Source organism: Desmodus rotundus, chromosome 4 (assembly GCF_022682495.2).
Source record: "Desmodus rotundus isolate HL8 chromosome 4, HLdesRot8A.1, whole genome shotgun sequence".
NCBI classification, from domain to species: Eukaryota; Metazoa; Chordata; class Mammalia; order Chiroptera; family Phyllostomidae; genus Desmodus; species Desmodus rotundus.
The window spans coordinates 180551079-180569430 of NC_071390.1; the positions used below are offsets into that span (position 1 = coordinate 180551079).

An 18352-nucleotide genomic window follows, 5' to 3' on the forward strand; every position below is an offset into this window, starting at 1 on the left:
CAGAATGCTCAGCGCGCGCGGCGCGGCGAAGGACACCGCGTGCAGAGCCTCGCCCCTGCGTCGCCGGACGGGACTTGTAGTTCCCCAGCCCTGCTAGGTGCTCCCAACGCCCCCGGGCGGGGAGCGCGCCTCGGGCGGGGGGGTTCGCGGGCATCAGCGCATGTGCAGCGCGGGGCGGCGGGGGCCGGCGGAGTCGTCGGGTGTCAGTGAGCGGCGAGGAGCCGGCGCCCGGTGCCGCGTCAGCCCGTCAGCCCGTCCGCCCGCCGCTGTCTGCGGGTACGCGTGGCGCGCCGCTTGCGGAGCATCTCTCGGGCGCGCACCTGTCCCCGCACCTGCCCGCCGCCCGCCCGGCGCCCCGGGACCGCCCGTCGCAGCCGGGCCCGGGCGCAGCGCAGCGGAGGGAGGGCCGCCGGGCGGGCCGCCGGGCGGGCCGGGCCGGCGTGGCGATGATGCACAGGTTCCGAAAGTGGCTGTACAAACCCAAGGTGAGCAGCCCCGTCCCGCCTGCGCAGGCAGACCTCCGTCCCTCCGCCAGGAACGGACCATCGCCTTCGCGTGCGGCGGGTGCCAGTTCCAGCTCAGCTAGTGTCTGTGTCCCAGAGGGTAGCTCCAGTGGCGTCCACCGTGGACCGCCCGCGCTTGCCTTCGGCCTGAGTGCACCCCTGTCACCCCGCCCGCGGCCAGGGCGGCCCCCCTCTCTTCCTATCCGAGTCCGCTCGCATCTCACAGGCCTGCACTGCAGCCTGTGGCAGACCCCTACTCCTGGGTCGCGGAACTTCCATCCCCCCGCCTGCCCCGTGTGACTCCCTCATTCCCCTCTGTCCGCCGCCCACACCTCTCTTACCCTGGGCTTGGAATTACCTCTCAGCCTCACTCAGCACTCCAGAGCAGACCCCTTCCCACTTCCTTCAGGTTCTAGAGAGAACCCCTGCCCTTCTCCGCGGTCCCTGTGTCCAGAATGGATCCCCATCCACTGTCTGGGCCCTGCATTCCAGAACCGGGACCGGTCCGCACACCTCTGCCAGTGGCGTCTCCATCCGCGCCCTGTGCCCACCCGCACGCTCCCGGGGCAGGACCGGAGGCAGTTCCCCCATTTCCTGGCGCGGCGTCCCTCCTCTGCGCGGGGTCGGGGCCCGGGTCCGGGCGGCGCGCCCCGCGCCCTGGCGGCTGCGCCAGTCGCACTGCGGGCGCTGCGTCCCCGCTGCCCGCTCAAGCTCGTGTCCGCTGCGGCCGGAGTGGCCGGGGCGGCGGCGTCACGGAGCCGGGCTCAGGGTCCTGGGCTCATTCTTGTTGTTGGGGCCGGCGCTGTGGGAGGGCCCGGGAGCCCAGGTCTTGGTCGGGGGATTGAGGCTTGGGTGGGGTTACCGGCGACCTAAGGGCGCCTTAGATATCCGAGGTCGTAGTGTCTCTGATGAACCCAGGTAACCCACCCCTTCCCCCAGGCTGACTACTTTTCTAGATTAGGCTTCTCAGCTCCCGTCCTCCCGCACTGCCAGGGTGGTTTCCCTGGGTAGGGGTTTCCTTGAATCCGTGCCCTCTCGGTACACCCGTGCGGGAGGAAGGCAGCAGATCCTTTCCGATCCGGGGGGCACTGGAGGTCGTGGAGCGCGAGCTCAGGGGCCCAAAGGCCTGAAGGCCTTGGGAGGGAAGAGCGGTCCCAGTGTGAGTGTTGGACTAGGGACTCAGGATGCCTGGGGCCCGGCCTTGGGGGCCTTAGATTCCGTTCTTTTGTGCTAGAGCAGCAGCCCTGACCTCCGCGTCCTGCAGCAGCTACTAATTGGTGGTGGCAGCCCGTGGGCCCCGGGGCTCTCTAAGGTTGAGTGTGGTTTAGGGCCTCCGCCCTTGGCTGCCTTCTGCAGGCCCTCCAGGGCTCCCAGGGAGGCTCTCAGCCTGGCCTGCTTTCGCTATGCAGGCTGCCAGGGGAAGGTGGCAGGCAGCTTCTGCACGGGAGCAGCTTTTTGTGTGTGTGACTTTTGTCATCGTTAAAAGAAAAACTAAGTTCACTTGTCAAAAGGTCATTTGGTGGTGGGAAGCAGCATTGTTTTTTCAATGACAAATGGCAAGGGCCAAGGGAAATGTATCCCAGGTCAAGTAACAATTTGGTCTCCCTGAAAAGGCTTTGTCTGGGGTCCCCGGGGTCCCAGGGCTCCCGGCTGCCTCTGTCCAGGTGTGGCTGTGGAAGAGCCTCGTTTTCGGGGGCCACCGCTCCGTGTTGTGTCGTTGGAGAGGAGGGGAAGAAGTGATGCCATTGTGTTTCATCAGCAGCTGGGTAACTTCACTGGCCCTGCCTGTTTTCGATTTAGGGCAAGTCTTCAAAAGTGGAAAATGATACTGTCCTTGAGCTTGTGCCCCAGAACTGGGAATAGTGTCCCTGTTTGTGTCTTCAGCAGGCTGCTGCCCTTCCAGTGCAAGCCCCGGGTGCTGACCTGGCAAGCTGGGGTGGGGGCGAGTCCGCCAGCCCTGGTGGCTGTACCCACAGCTGTCTGCTCTGGGGGCGGCGGGGGTCGACTTTGACCCTCTGACCCGCGCCTGTTCCTCACTGTCGTCTCTCATCATGTCAGATGTGTGTTGCTGACCCATGGACTCAAGACCCCTGAGTCCTGAGTGGCTTTGCGGGGAGCGGTGCCCTGCAGCTGGTCTGAGGGTGGGCAGTCCCTTGTTGGTGCTCTGCCTTGCAGTGCAGGGTCCTGACCGTTGGAAGGCGCGGGGGTGTCAGGTCACCCCAGGAAGGTTTTCCTTTGTCACGCCAGAGCTCAAATTTCTGCGTGGCGGGATGAATTGAGTCTTTGCTCCCCCTCCCTGTCCAGCCAAACACATTTGGGCACCAGGGAGCACCCAGTCAGCCCTGGAGGGGCCAAATGTCAGCTGTGGGGGAGGGCGTGTCGGGGAGGTGGTTGCCTGCCGGAGGGTTTTTTCCCTTTTGTGTTTAGATACATATGCAATCCAACGGGCATTCTGGGTTCACTCCCAGCTCTGGCTTAAAACCGAACCCTGAGCTTCTTGTTCATTACAGTGCAGTGGAAAATATTCTGAAACCAAAAATATTCATCGTTCTTGTAGTTCTAAAAAGCACTTGCAAATGCTTTATACTGTTCTGACCTGATGCTCACTAATTCGTATCTGAATCATTAGTAACTGCCTAAGTTGAGTAAGAAATAAATGTGACGTACGATGCGGTAGTTTAACGTGAAAACACCATTTGCAGACGCTCACACCTCCTAGATGTGCTTGAAGGCTGTCTTTTAAACGCCTCTGTGACTCTGCTTCACGCCACACATTCGGGACGAGTGTCTTACCGGACTGCTGGCAGCCTGGGAAGGCTGTGGGGGCGGGAGGCTGCCCAGCTTGTGCTTCCGGGGATGTTGGTGAGATCTGTTCTGGGCTTTTGTTTAGGGAGCACCTTTCCAAGACGGAGTCAACCATGAAAGGTGAAAATATCAACACTCGTGTTTCTGGCGGGATGATCACATTGCTGTGGATCCCTGATGACGGGGCAAAGGGGTGAGACCGTGGCATGGGGGGAGGGGACCCGGACTGGGCCCCACGAGTACTTCTCGGCCAGCCCCAAAGAGCATATTAGTGGTGGTCTGGTTGAGTTTGTATTCTCCATCTCTGAGGGAGAATTGACAGGCAGTGGGTGATGCTGTGCAGATGGACAGCCCCGCCAGGGCGGTGTGGTCACCCGGCTCGGCTGTGCTGTCCTCCCTGAGCTCCGTCAGAGCCCCGAGCCCGGCACACACACTGCGCCAGGGCTTGGGATTTTCATGTTAACTGCTAGCCAGGCTGCTGACTGCCTTGCTTCCAGCCGGTCAACTCTGAGGGCCTGGCTGTGACTGAGGCCGTCCTTGGGGCAGTGGATTTCTCTCTTAGGTGAGCTACTGGAAAGCCAGGCTTCCGGAAAGCCTGGCCGCACAGGCTGTGCCCAGGCCAACTCCCGCTCCTAGCAGGTGCCTGGCCCGGAAAAGGGCCAGGAAGTTCTGGGAAGGAGGCTGGGCAGTGCTGAGTCAGGGCGGGCCTGGCAGGTCCAGCACACTCTGTCCCATCCCTGAACTCGGAAGGCACTGGGCCCCTCCTCCCCACTGCCAGGTCCAGCCACCCCTCCCGGGCTTGCTTCAGATGCACCGGCATTGCCAGGCTGTGGACAAATCGGGCCAGCCTGGCTGGCTCTGAAGCCTGGGGTGGGGGTGACTCAGCAGGGCTCTGGACTCTTGTCCTAGGCCTGCCTGGGTTCCTATCTACGGCTGGGGGTGCGTGAGGGCCTTGGCCTAGCCTTGTGCTGTCAGCACCTGCAGGCCGGCGAGAGGCTGAGCTGCAAGCCGGGCGGTGGCCGGGTCGAGGCCAGCTGCATGTCATCACTCAGGGCCTGTGCTTTGCTAGCCACAGTGCACTTGTGGGAAGTGTACGATGCAGTTTCTGTTAAATGGGCGAGTCACGGGCGGCGGTTTGAAGCATCACTTAATGGTGTCTGGCCTGGGTGTCCAGCAGGAGATGGTGTACTGCCCCCCTCACCCGAGCACCACCCCTCCCGGGAAGGGAGCCTGTTAGGTCACTTAGTGCTTAGAGCCTCTGCTGAAGCCTCAGGCAATCGCAGAAGAGCAGACACATTTGTTTCGAATGTGCTAAATGCACCTCTGAGCCGTAAATGACCTAATTGTCGTCTGGACGGCCTGGTGTGGTTCTTGCTTCAGCGGCTGCGCAGGGCAGCAGGGCCATCCCTCCAGGGCCCAGGCAAGAGCCATCCCACATGCCCCAGCCTGGCCTCAGTTTCCCTGTCTGTCGGGCGGGGCGATGGGACCTGCCTCATGGAGGTTAAGAGGCTGTCTCAGTCAGAGGCTGACAGTAATGGCTCGGCTAACTGGCGGCCGCCATCACTGCCAGTGGGATGTGTGGGTGGGCACAGACTCGGTGTTTTCTGGAGTCCCAGAGACCATCAGCCATACCAGGTAATGCTGACAGTGGAAGGGTCTCAACAGGTGTGCCCCCCCCTTTTGGTAGCATGTCAGGTACTCGGTTTGGGGGCACAGACCCTCAGGCGTGCTGATAGGCTCTCACTGCCACTGGCACCCGCCTGCCAAGTGACAGTCGGTGGCTGAAGTTCAGCCAGCGCGGGCAGCTGTGGGGCCACCGTGTCAGCCCTGGCCCCCAAACCTCTCCATCTGTCCTCCTGTGGCTGTGACCTGAGTATCCGTCCCTTGGCTGGAGGCTCAGGATCCAGGAGAGGCCCCCAGGGCCATGGAGAGCACAGGCATGGGGGGCGGGAGCTGGTGTGATGACAGGTGGGGGCAGAACTCCGCTGGCTTAGCTGACGAAGTTTTGGGGTGCGTGTTCATGATTACACTGTCCCAATAAACCCTGTTATCCCAGTGGGGCTCAGAGGGCCGTGTGAGCTGGCCGGAGCCTCCCAGGCAGGTCTGTGGTGTACAGCCACAGCTGGGCCCTCCGCCATCCCTGTCGGAGAGGCCAGCAGCGGGGGCTGGCACCGTCCTCGGTATCTACGGGTGTCTCGTTCAGAGGAAGTGCTCTTGCACTTTCACAGTTGGAGGGCAAAGAAACTTAGACGCGGATGGGCCGTTCTAGCGTTGGAAGGAGGGGGACGGAAATGAATGGGTCGGAAACCCTCTGAGCAGACAAGGCCGCGGAGAAGAGAACGCGGAGAAGAGAACGCGTCCGGCTGCGGTGGAGTGTGCACAGCAGCCGGTTAGCAGGGACAGTGACCTTTGCCTTCTTGCAGGGAGGAAGTATCTGAAGCTCTTCCTTTTCACGTTGTCTTTGTGCCGGGCGGGCAGGGGGCGCTGGGCCACTGCGAGTAGGACTCCCTTCATGGCGGGGGTCCTCCCAGCTGACCTGCCTGGGGGGCTCTGCTCCAGCCGTGCTTCACCCCCACCCCCAACCATGGTGCCCGGATTCTGGGGGGACGTGGGCTGCCATACCCACTGTGGGTGCTGTCTTCAGAGCAGCCATTTTTACCTTTGGATTTTCGGTTTTTGAGAATGATTCCAATTATCTCTAGGGATTTTATAATTATAAAAACGTCTGGCTCTGGCCGAGTAGCTGAGTTGGTTGGAACATAGTCCCGTACACCAAAAGGTTGCGGGTTCGATCCCCCGTCAGGGTGTGTATGGGAGACAACCGATCCCTCTCTCTCTCTCACATCCATGTTCTCTCCCTCTCTCTCTCTCCTCCCCTCCCCTCCCTCCCTTACTCTCTTTCTGAAATCAATAAATATATCCTCGGGTGAGGATTAAAAAATTTTTTTAAAAGTCTAAAATGAGAATAAACTACTTCAACGTCAGAAGCACTCACAAATGCACACCCACGCTCACAGCAGCCTCGTTCATCACAGCCGGAAGGCAGGAACCGCTCAAAGGCCCGTCCACAGGGACGGGGCGGGCAAACCGAGGTCTGTGCCCACCGTGGGGTGTCACTCGGCCACGAAAAGGAGTGAAGTACCTGCCGCAACACGGAGGAGCCTGAAAACGGGGTGCGCAGTGTAAGAAGCCAGGCCTGGGTTTTTTTAATCCTCACCTGAGGATATGTTTTCATTTATTATTTTTGAAATTATATTTTACTGATATACTGTTACAGCTGTCCTGATTTTCCCCGGTGCCCCCCTCCACCCAGCACCTCCCCCTCCCTCGGGCCACACCCCCACCATTGTTCCCGTCTGCGGGTCGCGGGGATGTGTCCCAGCGGCTGTTACTCCACGACCTGCTATACCCTGCCGTGTGTGATTCGCACCCGTGGTTTTGTGAGCATTACCCACAGTATTTTCAAACCCACGGAATATAATCACTATACCCATGGACAACGTGCATCCTTATTTTTCCCCTCAAAACTTTTGGCAAAAAGTGTGCATTATACATGGCAAAATACAGTGTTTGCGCTTCTTAATCCCCTCCCATCTGGCGACCATCACGAGGCTCTCGTACCCGTGACTCTGTCTCTGTTCTGCTTGTTTGCATAGTTTGTGTTTTAGGTCCAGTTGTCGACAGATACGCATCTACTGCCATTTCATCGTCCATGGTTTCGATCTTCTTTTTCTAAGATAAGTCCTTTAACATTTCATGTAATAATGGTTTGGTGATGATGAACTCCTCCAGTTTTCTCTTGTGTGGGAAGCTCTACCATCCCTTCAGTTCTAAGCGACAGCTTTGCTGGGTAGAGCAGTCTTGGCTGTAGGTCCCTGCTTTCCAGGCTTTGCGGACGTGTCTTGCCAGCCCCTTCCAGCCTGCACAGCTTCTTCTGCGGGAGAGAGGAAGGGAGCGAGGGACACCGGCAGGCATGAGACCTGCACACCTGCAGACGCCCTGGCTGGGGGTTGACCCCGCAGCCTTCTGGTGCACGGACGCCACCCCCGCCAGCGTGGTGCTTTTACAGTTGCAGAACGTCAGACAGGGGAGTCGAGAGACGGAGCGGAGCTGGGGGAGGAGCAACAGCTGGAAGGTGCCGGCTACGCAGAGACTTTCCCGCCGGGGGGCGGGGGCGGCGATGGACCGCGCTGCGAGGGCGCAGAGGCCGCCTGCGCACTCACTTTCAGATGGCCCGCTGTATGCGACGTGACTTGCACCTCGGCGAAAAGACTTTCAGCATTTTTTGAGCTTTTCTCAGAAGTGCAGCATTTTTTGAGGTAGCCCAGGGCAAAGATGCTCAGAGCCAAGGTCCTGGTGGGGCCTGCTGTTCTGAGGCCCAGCTCCTACCGTGGGCCCATGGGGTCCCCAGGGCCAGTGCCTGCTCAGGCCCGCCTCTTGGGGGTGGACTGGGAGGGGCGGGGACAGCACTGTGTCCTGGGACCACCCGGGTGGCCCTGTGGGAAGTGGCCCTGGGCCCAGCCTGGGGAGGTGGGCCATGGGCGGCCAGGGCTGAGCTGAGGAGGGGCGGGTCCGAGGCTTCAGGAAGCCAAGCCCTCGGTGCCAGGGGCCCTACCTGCCACTTTGTCCCCCGTGGGCACAGAGTCCCCTGGGTGCCTGGCAGATGAAACACCTCTGAGGTGAAGTTCACCGTGGAAAGCGACGAAACCTGGGAGAGAGTGGCGTGTCCGAGCAAGAGCCAGCACTCGGCAGGGCTGACTGACAAGGGCAGGGCAGCGCTCGCTCGCCCGGGTGGAAGAGGAGGCTTGGAGCCCACAGGGCCACCCCAGCGGTGGGAAGCCGCAGCAGAGCGGCGAGCAGTGGGGCGAAGACCCGCCCCAGAACTGCGGAGCAGCCCGCCCAGGGGCCGGACTGCCTTGTGCCCCACTGCTGGATGCTCCTGTCAGTAAGCCCAGGTCCCCGGCCGGGTGCCTGGCGCTGCATACCCGGACACCAGTCCTCAAGCGTGGGCTGCAGCCGACTCCAGGGAAATGGAGGACAGTTAGATGGAGACTGAAGAGTCGCCGCCCAGGTCCTGGAGGATGCGCTGGGAAATGCACTCCAGGAGGAGCACGCGGGTCAGGGGTTGGGGTCAGGAGGCTGGCAGTGTGGGAGACCCCCCCAGGGAGATGTGGGCAAGACCAGGTAGCGGGTACTGCACAGGGCAGGGCAGTGGCTGGGCCACCAGAGCCCCAAAAGCAAAGTGAGCAGGGACCCAGGGCAACATCACCGTGTGGGGTCCTGAGCTGTCGGCTGACTTCAGACCCGGAGTTGAGCGTGTGAATTTAGCTTGGGTGACGCCAGGATGACAGTTCAGAAAGAATAGCTTCTGGCTGGTGGGGAGAAAGAGAACACGGGAGACGCCCGGTGCAGTCAGAGCGGGGGAGGAGGGAGCACCACGAACACGCGGCAGAGACAACCTTACGTAAGTCCGTGGTCTCAGAAAATGCAAGTGCAGGGGTCCCTGCTGTATGAGGTGGCCCTGGCTGTGCGGGGTGGCCCCTGAGGGACCAAGTTCCAGAGAGGCTGGTGGCAAGAGGCACGAGGGCCCCACTCCGTCCCTGTGGTTGGAATCCGTGCCCCAGGCTCCCCACGGACACCATGCCCAAACCTGCACCTCTGGGCCCCAGGGACGGGCCAGACAGGGCTCCAGCAGCGTCTGGGGCCCGGCCTGGCCCTGCACAGTGCAGCCCCACCACAGCTCCCTGCTGACACTGGACCCTGGACTTCTAACCTCCAGAACTTCGAGAAAATAAATGTCATGTTTCAGCCCCCTGGTCTGTGGAGTTGGTGACGGCAGCCAGGCCAACTGAGGTGGGAGGATGGGAGGGTGGTGGTGCTACCGTGGTTTCGTGATCTGGTTCCAGGAGGTTCTCTGAGTCCTATGGGCTGGGACAGCCAGGCCTCTGTCTCCACGTGGTCACCCACCTTTCTGCAGTCTGCCCTGGGCTGCTTTCTCTGCTGGTGCCCTTGGTCCTGGACAGGGACAGTGGTCCTGGAGAGGGACAAGGTCCCGGAGCACACTGGGCCTTCTCCCCTCCCCTCTGCCCTGGACCTCTCCCCCTGTACAGTGGACCTCACCCCCCTTGCCTGTTTAGTGATGTCCCCTGGGTCCTCTTCTGGTCTCTCTCAGTCTTCTAGATCATTCCCCTTTAGGTGAAACCTGTTGTGACTTCCTGTCTCTAAAACAATAGCCAGGCCACCCACCCCCAACCTTGATGAGAGCTCCAGTGGCCCCTGATGCCCCTGGCTCTCCTTTCCGCAGAAGCCCCGGGGAGCTGAATCCACCTCTGCCCCACCCCGCACAGCCCACTGAGACCCCTGTGTCATCGCCTCCTGGAGCCTGTTGTCCTCACCCTTTTGGCCCCTGCTTTCCCTGGTCTCCCTAGTGGGAACCTCGGGGCTTCATCCCGCCTCGTGGTTGTCCCTCCCTGTCTTCTCGCCCAGCTCCACGGGCCGGTGTGTCCCTGGCTCAGGCTCCTCTCATGTCCCTGACTCTGGTACATGGCCGGCCAGCTCTCAGCCCTCTGTGCCCTGATGGTACTCACACGTGTCCCTGCAGCCCTGACCCTACACCTCCCACCCGTCCCATCTCAGCCACCCCGGGACAGGAATCTGGCTCTCTCCTGGCCTGTGACTGTGCACCCCCACCGTCAGCAAACCCTCGGCAGCATGTCCTCCAGCATCTCAGGAGTTCATCTTGTCTCAGCAGCCTCACTGCACAGCTGCGGGGGCGGCCCATCAGGGCCCGCCATGGGGGGACGGCGCGCACAGGGTGGTGTGTCCGTGTCCGGTCCAGCCTCACAGAGGGGACCCTGCCACCTGCCACACCGTGGACGACCCCGGAGGACAGCATGCTCCGTAAGATGGGCCAGTAACAGAAGGACAAATGCTGTTGACCCTGCTTCCATGAGGCCCCATGAGTGGCCAGGCTCTTCCAGACAGAAAGGAGATGGCAGGTGCCAGTTCTCAAGATGGGCGGCGGCGGCGGCACGGTCGCGCAGCGTGCTGAGTGCCACTGAGCGGGGCACTTAGGAATGGCTGCGGCGGCAGGCTTTCTGTCCTGTGTGCCACTGCAATTTAAAGTGAGAATAAAAGAGTGTTTCTGGGAGGTGACCCCTCTGCCCCGGCACCTCCTCCGTGTCCAGCCACCGGCTTCACCCTGGTGCCTCCATCTGCCCTCGCCCACCCGCAGGCTGTCCCCGCGTAGCAGCTGGAACCGTCTCTTCCCAGACACCCGACCCTCCCAGAGTGAGGCCCCAGGCCCTCCAGGAGCAGGCGGCCCCACCTGCGCCTTCCCCTCCTCCACGCTGCCCTGCGCAGCCCCACTGGGCTCTTCCCTGACCAGCTCTTTGAAAACCCCACTTCACCAGACCCGCCTGCGCCCACCGACTCCCGTGGTTCTCAATAGGGGCGACTAGGCCCCGGGGACATTTGGCGATATCTGGAGACATTTTGGTGTCACAGGTTAGAGGGGATGTTCTGCGGGCAGCTAGAGGGTGATGCTGTCCCCTGCCCGGCAAGGCCCAGGACAGTGCACACAGTGAGGCTACTGGCCCCAAGGTCAACTGCCAAGGCTGAGCAGCCCTGTTATCAAATACAGGCCCCTCCCCCTCCCCTCCCCCCGTCTTCCCCACATCCCGTGTCCATTCCCACATGCTGGCCGGTGTCCAACGTGTGTACTCCCCTTTGAGGCAGGGCAGAGGTCGAAGGCCATCCCGTGGTTCTGGGTCCGGCTGTCCCTTCTGGCCTGGCACTCTTGGTGACCTCGGCAGCTAGAGAGCTGAGGTGGTCACGCCTCCCAAGGAGCCTGCCTGTCCTGCGCCCAGTCAGTGACGACAAGGTGTTCTCAGCTCCAGCCCAGCGTGACTGGCCGCCGCCACAGCAGCCCTGGGAGCTTCAGGGAATGGGAGCCCCAGACTGAGTGATTGCAAAAACATTTCCTTCTGCATTTTTTGCACCATCCCTGCTCTTAGAAGCTAGCAGAGTGGTTAGGCTGTGGTCACAGAGTGTCAGGTGTCACGTCGGAATTCCTGTCATTCTTTGAAACCTGACGGAAGGAAACACGGAGTGCGGGGTGCAGCCCCCTCTGATGCTGCCCTGTGCTCGCTGTTCGCTTGGGGAGAGTGGCCGTGGTGGGGCCGCGGGCACAGCTGGCCTCGCCTCCCGCAGCGTGGCCAGAGCGTGGCGGGTTGTCCCACCAACGGCACCACCCCTCTCAGCCCCGAACAGAAGGTGCTCCACCAGCAGCCTGCCCGCAGCCCTCCTCGGTTCACTCCACTTCCTGGAAAGAAGGGAGAGGCCCGGGCGGAGGTTGGATTTGTAATGGGAAGGTCAGAGGTGGTGGCAGCTGGCCTTGCTCTTGGTGTGGAAGAGACTGTGGTCTTCCATTGGCTGATCACCAGCGGAGCCACCTGCTGCACCGAGTGTGGGTCTGGGGCAAGTGGAGGACAGGCCTGCCTGCTGGCGCCCCAGCTGGCGTCAGAGCCAGGGCACCTCTCCCTGGCAACACTAGTGGACCTCAGCCTCACCTGCAGCCAAGTGCCCCTGCTGTGACTGTCCCCATGACTGCAGACCCCAGCGGCCACCACCCAGGCCCCGGGCCCCCCTGACGTGGGCCCGTGAGCTGGAAACCCTCCTTGTGTGGTCAGCCACCTTGTGTGAGGCAACTTGGGCCCAGGGGCCGGACACAGGGACTCCATCCCGTGGAGAGACACGGCTTCGCCCCACTTAGTGGCAGCACACGCTGACCCCGGTGCTGTGCAGGGGAAGGTGGATCCTGGGAGCTGAGACATGGCTGCTGGGTGCGAGCTGTGCGACCCAGAAACGCCCCCAGCGGCAGGCAGGATGATGGCCCCGAGCCGCCTGCATGGTGACCCCTAGAGCCTGCGAACAGCTCGGGATCCGTGGCAGCGTAGGAGGAAGGTTGCCTGGAGAGCCAAGGTCGCCCGTCGGCCGCCCTGGAAACTGAGATGGGCCTGGGTCAGCAGGGGCCCAGTGTGACCACAGGGGCCTTCCTCATGGGGGGCGGGGCTGCAGGGGGAGGGGGCTGTGACTGTGGAAGAAGGTCTGGGAAGCACCTCACTGCCATCTCTGAAGATGGAGGAAGGGGCCACCAGTGAAGGAGGATGGCAGCCTCTACGCTGGAAAGGCGAGGAAGCGGTGCTCCCCTCCACCCGCCAGGAGGAGCAGCCCTGCCGCCCCCCACTCACGGCCTCGGAGACCCATGCTGGGGCTCTGTCCTCCAGACCTGCGAAGGGATACCTTTTGTTTAAGCCACTAAGTCTGTGGAGCTTTGTCGCAGTGGCAGGGGAACTGATGCCTGCCTCCTGGGGCTGTGCGCGCACAGCGGGGCGGGGGGCAGCCATGAATCTGCCTACATAGTACAGCCCCAGAAGAACGGGGCGCCCTCTGGGGGTGCGCCCAGTGCACTGTGGGGCTGCACGCAGGGCCGCCACTGTGCGGCAGAGCGCACAGGATGTGACAACCCAAAAGCCAGTCTCAAAATATCACATACGCGTGACATCCTTTTTATAGAGTTAAAAACAGCCCAAAATACATTGGAGGACTACATGTGGCAACAACCAAGCTGTGGTGAAGGGGCCACGTGAGTCAGGATCCAGGGTGCGGGTGGCTTAGCAGAGAGCAGGAGTGGGCGGGGCTGCCGCTGATGGGTGGGGTCTGCCTGCTCTGGGCCGGTGGGCGCCTGGGCGTCAGAACAGCTGCATCTCTGTTGAACTTTTTTGCGTAGTTGAGAGATGGCCATCTCCACGACCAGGTGGCCTCTGGGGCCCGGGGCCTGTGTGGCTCTGGCATGTGTGACCTGAGCACTCCCCGCCCAGGAGTTGTAAAGCCTCTCCTGGAGTAAGACTGGTGAGACCCTCCAGGGAGACAGGCGTGTGCACATAGGGAGGACAAGGTGAACCAGGGCGCCGCTGCTCGGGTAGCACAGGACTGTGAGATGCGTGGTGCCTTCCGGTGGCCGGCGTCCGACATGCCCAGCAGTGAGGCCCCTCGGACTCTGCAGAGGAGCACTGGTGGACTCGCGTGGTGGCAAGAAGGACAGAGCCTTGCCCTTTGAGGGGGAACTTTGCAGTTTTACTTCCTTCCAAGGCCAGAGCCAGAGGTCCCATTGTTTTGCTTGGATCTAGAAAGGGAAAAAGCTTTTTCTTGGAATTCCAGGACTGATGCTACAACTTGGTCTCCCGTAACTTCTGTAAACTCCCTGCAGCAAGCTTCTCACTGAACTTGGGCTCAGAGCAGAGCTCCTGGGCATGGCAGCCTGTCAAGTCCTGGGGCGGCAGGGACAGCGCGAGGGGGGGCACAGAGGAGGTGAACCCCTGGGTTTCCCTGGTGGCTTCTCCTTTGAGAAGTGCGAGGTGGTCAGTGAGGGGGGAAAGAGCAGCTGTAAACTGTCGTCGTGAGGTGCACGCAGGGTCATCTCGTCCAGCACAGGGGACCCATCCGTCCGGACTTGCTCGTCAACGCTGGCTGTAAGCAGCCTCCTTCCCAAATCACGCAGGTGGCCGGCCTCGGTGCGTGGGAACATGATGTGGCCCTAATGTGCTTTCCCTGAGAGTTACGTGTTTGTATCCTTTTGGGCCCATCTTCAGTGGTCGTTGTGTTTCTGGCACAGGCCACACTCAGGCCCCAGACTCTCAGTCGGGCCAGAGAGTGACCCCTAGGCGCTGCTCATCGCAGGGGAAGCCGGTGCCAGCGAGCGCGCGCTGGCGGAGGGCTTCTCCCTGCCCCTGCCCCGTGCGAGGCTGCTTTGCCCCAGAGCATGCCTTCCTTTATTTTATTTTGACTGGGGCAGGATTCAGATCATGTACATTAACTACTTTAGAGCAAACCGTTCAGTGGAGTTTGGTACGTTCCCAGGGTTGTGCAGCCACCCCGTCTACGTAGTTCTAAAACATTGACGTCACCCCCAAGGGAGGCCCGTACCCGGTCAGCAGCCCTCCCTGCCCCTCGCCCAGCCCGCAGCCTCCCATCTGCCAAGGGGCCGTTTTCCGAAGTGTACAAGGAGCAGCTCAGAAGGGTTGCATTTGGGTTTCTGATGACTCGTCACTGTCCGTGTGTTTAAGGGTGAAGGTCACCAGCGTGGTGGGGGTGCACTGGGGCACACCTGACCCCGTGGCACCACACTGTACCTCTCCATGTCCCAGTTTCCTCTTGAGGGGCTGAGCGAGAAGCCCTCTGGGGACTCAGTCCCCACCTGGGCCCGACGCTCTGCCCAGGTCCTCCTGTGGATGGGTGCGGGCGTGGCCCCGGGTCTTGTCACCCCCAGCAGACCTGGCCTGCTGGGGGCGCTGCTGTCCTGACCTAAACTGAGTCCCGTCCTGCTCACTGGGCCAGACGTGTCTGTTGGTAGGTGGGCCAGGCTGCAGAACAAATGAAGGGGGCTCAGCGTCACCCACCTGGTTTCAGTCACCATGTGGCACTTTCTGTGGGACTGTCCCCCACCCTACCTGTACCCCCACCGTGTGAGGGGAGTTGGGGAGGGTTGGGGGCTGGAAGGACCCCAGTGGGCTGTGGTGACCTGGGCCAACTCCTGAGCTTGGTCTCAGGATGTCGTTGGCCAGTGGCCATCGTCCTGTGGCCCCCTGGACCCCATTCTCCCCGAGCCCCTTAACTGTGGGTCATCCTATCACGGGGCTGTGGGGACTTGCCGTCTGGCTTCCCCACAGAGACACTGTGCTCTGGGGCCCCACAGCCTTGGGTGGCCTCCGAGAAGCAGGCACAGCCCTGTGGTTATAAAGCAGAGGGACTCAGGTGTGTCAGGGAAAAGCAGCAGAGAGATTGCTGCGCAGGAGGCTGATGGGACAGCCCACACTGCTCGCTGCCTGGGGGTCAGAGCCCTGGGCCACAGCCACGGCTCATGGCCTGGGAACAGCTCCCCCCCCCCCCCCCAACAAGGGGTCCGCCCATCTCCTGCCTGGCTCACGCCCGCTGTGCCTGTCTCCCGCAGAGGTCGGACCCGCAGCTGCTCGCCCAGTTCTACTATGCCGATGAGGAGCTGAACCAGGTGGCCGCTGAGCTGGACAGCCTGGACGGGAGGAAGGACCCACAGCGGTGCACGCTGCTCGTCAGCCAGTTCCGCTCCTGCCAGGTGAGCGCGGTCAGGCCTGTCCTGGGTGAGGTGAGGTCTAGGCGCCGTTCGCCGTGAGGGAGAGTCCTGCAGGTGTGCTGTGTGCTCACCCTCTGCTGTGCTCCCTTCCATGTGGTGATGTCTGTTCCCACCGGTGTCACTTGCCTTCTGCTGAGAGACGGCCTGCATTTCCTGAAGTGCTGGTTTCCTGGCCGGGAGTTCTTTTAGCCTGTGCTTGAATGAAGAAGGGTTTTGCTTTGAATTTTGAAAGATTTTGTGCTTGGTTTAGAATTGTAAGTTGTTAACCATTTCCCCCCCAGTATGTTCTTTTCTCTCTCTCTCTCTCTCTCTCTCTTCTTTTATCCTCACCTGAGGACATACATATTGATTTTAGAGAGAGAGAATGAAGGCAGAGACAGGGGCAGAGAAATATCGACTGGTTGCCTCCCATAGACACCCCAACTTCCCCAACTGGGGACTGAGCCCACAGCCTGTCAGACCGTGGGATGGCGCCCCGCCAGCCGAGCCACAGCAGCGAGCCCTCCCCTCTCCTCCCACTGGTGCTGATTCCAGTGAGAACACGTGATGTGTCTTTTTCTCTCTCTCCTGCTACTTGCGAGATTTCCTCTTTTTATAGTTTTGATCGATTTGACCACGCTTTGATTTGGTGTATTTTTCTCAGTGTTTCTTGTGCTTAGGGTTCTTGCATCTGAACTTCTTGCATCTGTGAGTTTATAGATGCCATTGAATTTGGGGAAAACTTGGCTTTTATTCCTTCAAATATGTGCTCTGTCCCCCCCCTCCTCCTTTTGGGCCTTAAGTCCTGTGTGTGATGCACATGTGTACCTCGAGGTCGTCCTCTGGCTCCCGACGGTCTCATCTGTTACTGTTGTTTCCTCTCTGACTCATTTGGAGAGTTTCAGCTGCTACGTCTCCGAGCTCATCGTTCTGTTCTTCTGAAACGTCCGACCCGAGGTCCATCCCGTCCAGTGCATTTTTGTCCATCCCGGACACTGTGGTTTTACTCCCGCCTCAGTCTGGCTCCTTCTCGCTTCGTCATCCTCTCTCCCTCCGTAACTTTCTGGCCCATTGACGTGGGTGGAAACAATGGTCTCACTGTGTCGGCGCAGTCCCCTTGTCCACAGCAGGTCTGGGCTGGTTTTGACTGGTCGCTCTTCTTTTCTTCACGTACCCCATTTCCCGAATTCTTTGCAGTCCTGGGGATTTTTCTTGGGCTCCTGACATTGTGAACTTTACCTTGCTGGGAGCTGAATATTTTCATCTTCCTGTAAACCTCTGAGCTTCGTTTTGTGCTGTGGTTTGGTTACTTTGACCTTTAGCACCTGTTTCTGAGATGCTTGGCGAGATCAGATGCTTGGTGTAGTGAGGCACGATTGTGCTCCGCTGCTGAGGCCGTGCCCCGGGGGACTGCACCGCTCCCCAGTTCCAGCCTTGGGGGGGTCCCGCCACTGCTCACTTGAGTCCTTCAGGCCCACTGCCTGGTCCTCCCCAGCCCGGGGTGGTCCGTGCCCTGCTGAACCCTCAGGGCCCTGACCTTGAGGGTTGTCCTGGGCAGTGCTCTCTCCTCTGGTGCCCTGTGCTCTGGGTTCTAGCTGCCTCAGTTGCCCTGGACTCTCAGCTCTGTCTCTTCAACCAGGGAGTTTTCCGGGGTCCACTGGGTACCTCTGCTGTGCTGTGACCTGAAAGTCCCCTCCAGGCTGTGACCAGGGTGGTCGCAGCTTGCCCCTCGCTTGCTCCTCTCCTCTCTGGGGTCTCCTGGTCCCTAAGTCCCATCTCTTGTGAAGCCTGGCTCGCTCTTCTCCCCCGTCGCTGCTGCTCAAGGGGGCACATTCGGTTCCTGGAGCTCCGTCTTTGTTTGCTGGGCCTGGAAGTCCCATCCCAGTGACTTTCATCAGGCTCCCTCTGTGCTGGGCACAGCTCTAAGCACTGGGGGCCCTGCCCTCGCTCTCCGCAGCTGATGTGCGGTGGGCCGGGTGGCGTGGGGAGCGGGTCCGCGCGCGCAGGCGTCGGGCTAGACCTGCCCCTGCGCAGAGCTCAGAGCCCTGGCTGGTTTTGGTTTTTAATCCCCCCCACCTTCCACTACTGTCCCTTTGTCCTGTGTCTGTGGGTCTGTTTCCCTTTTGTCTGTTTTCTAGTCTAGATTCCACACCTACGTGAAATCGTAGGGCACCCGTCTTCCTGTGTCTGACTTATCTCACTCAGCCGAGTCCACCCACGCTGTGACAAGGGGCGAGGTTTCGTGTCCATGGCCGAGTGGTGTCTCAGTGTGTGTGTGTGCCCCGCACCTGAGGATAGACACCTGGGCCGCTGCCACTCCTGTGCAGCCAGCAGCGGGGGGGCGTGCGTGTCATCCACCGGTGTCTTGTTCCCTGGGCCCCTGGCTCTGAACGAGGGCTGGCGTTTACTGAGCACCGGCTGCTCGTCCTTTCTGGAATCTGTTCATCACTTTACAGAATCACGAGAAAGGGGCCTTCCCACGAGAAAGGGCTTCCCAGAAACCCTATAGGACGAGCTCACGGCCGTGCCGCTTGGCGTTGGCTGGGCTTCGTCTCTGGGTTGCTCGGGCTGATGCTGCCTCGGGGCGCAGGGTCTCCTGCAGAGCGCGCTGTGCCAACATCTGCATCGAAGGACGCGCTTCCCACCCCCCCCACCCCCCGTGGTGCTCACGTCTGCTTCCCAGGAAACATGCACAACAAGCCTGGACGCGGGGGAGGGAGGGACGCGGGCGAGAGTGCCAGGCGGTGCCATCTTTCGGGGAAGCGGTCTGCAGGCTGCAGTCAGAGCGCGGAAGAGCCGTTTATATTCTGGCCTTACCACGCCGTCTCCAGGGGTGTGGGGACCCCAAGGAAATGGCCCTCAACTCAGTGTCATGCGCCACGGCAGGGACTGCCGC

General features: G+C 61.0%; 1 protein-coding gene across 3 annotated transcripts in view; it reads left to right on the top strand.

Moving 5' to 3' along the window:
* Nucleotides 1–188: 188 nt before the first annotated feature.
* The window catches only part of ZFYVE28 (zinc finger FYVE-type containing 28), a 44955-nt gene continuing 26791 nt past the window's right edge, over nt 189–18352 (top strand). For all 3 annotated transcript variants that reach the window (XM_045182659.3, XM_024573764.3, XM_045182662.2), the window contains exons 1-2: nt 189–485; nt 15319–15459. In XM_045182659.3, the coding sequence (XP_045038594.2) occupies nt 447–485; nt 15319–15459 (180 nt within the window). In that variant the 5' untranslated portion in view covers nt 189–446. The remainder of the gene's footprint in view (nt 486–15318; nt 15460–18352) is intronic.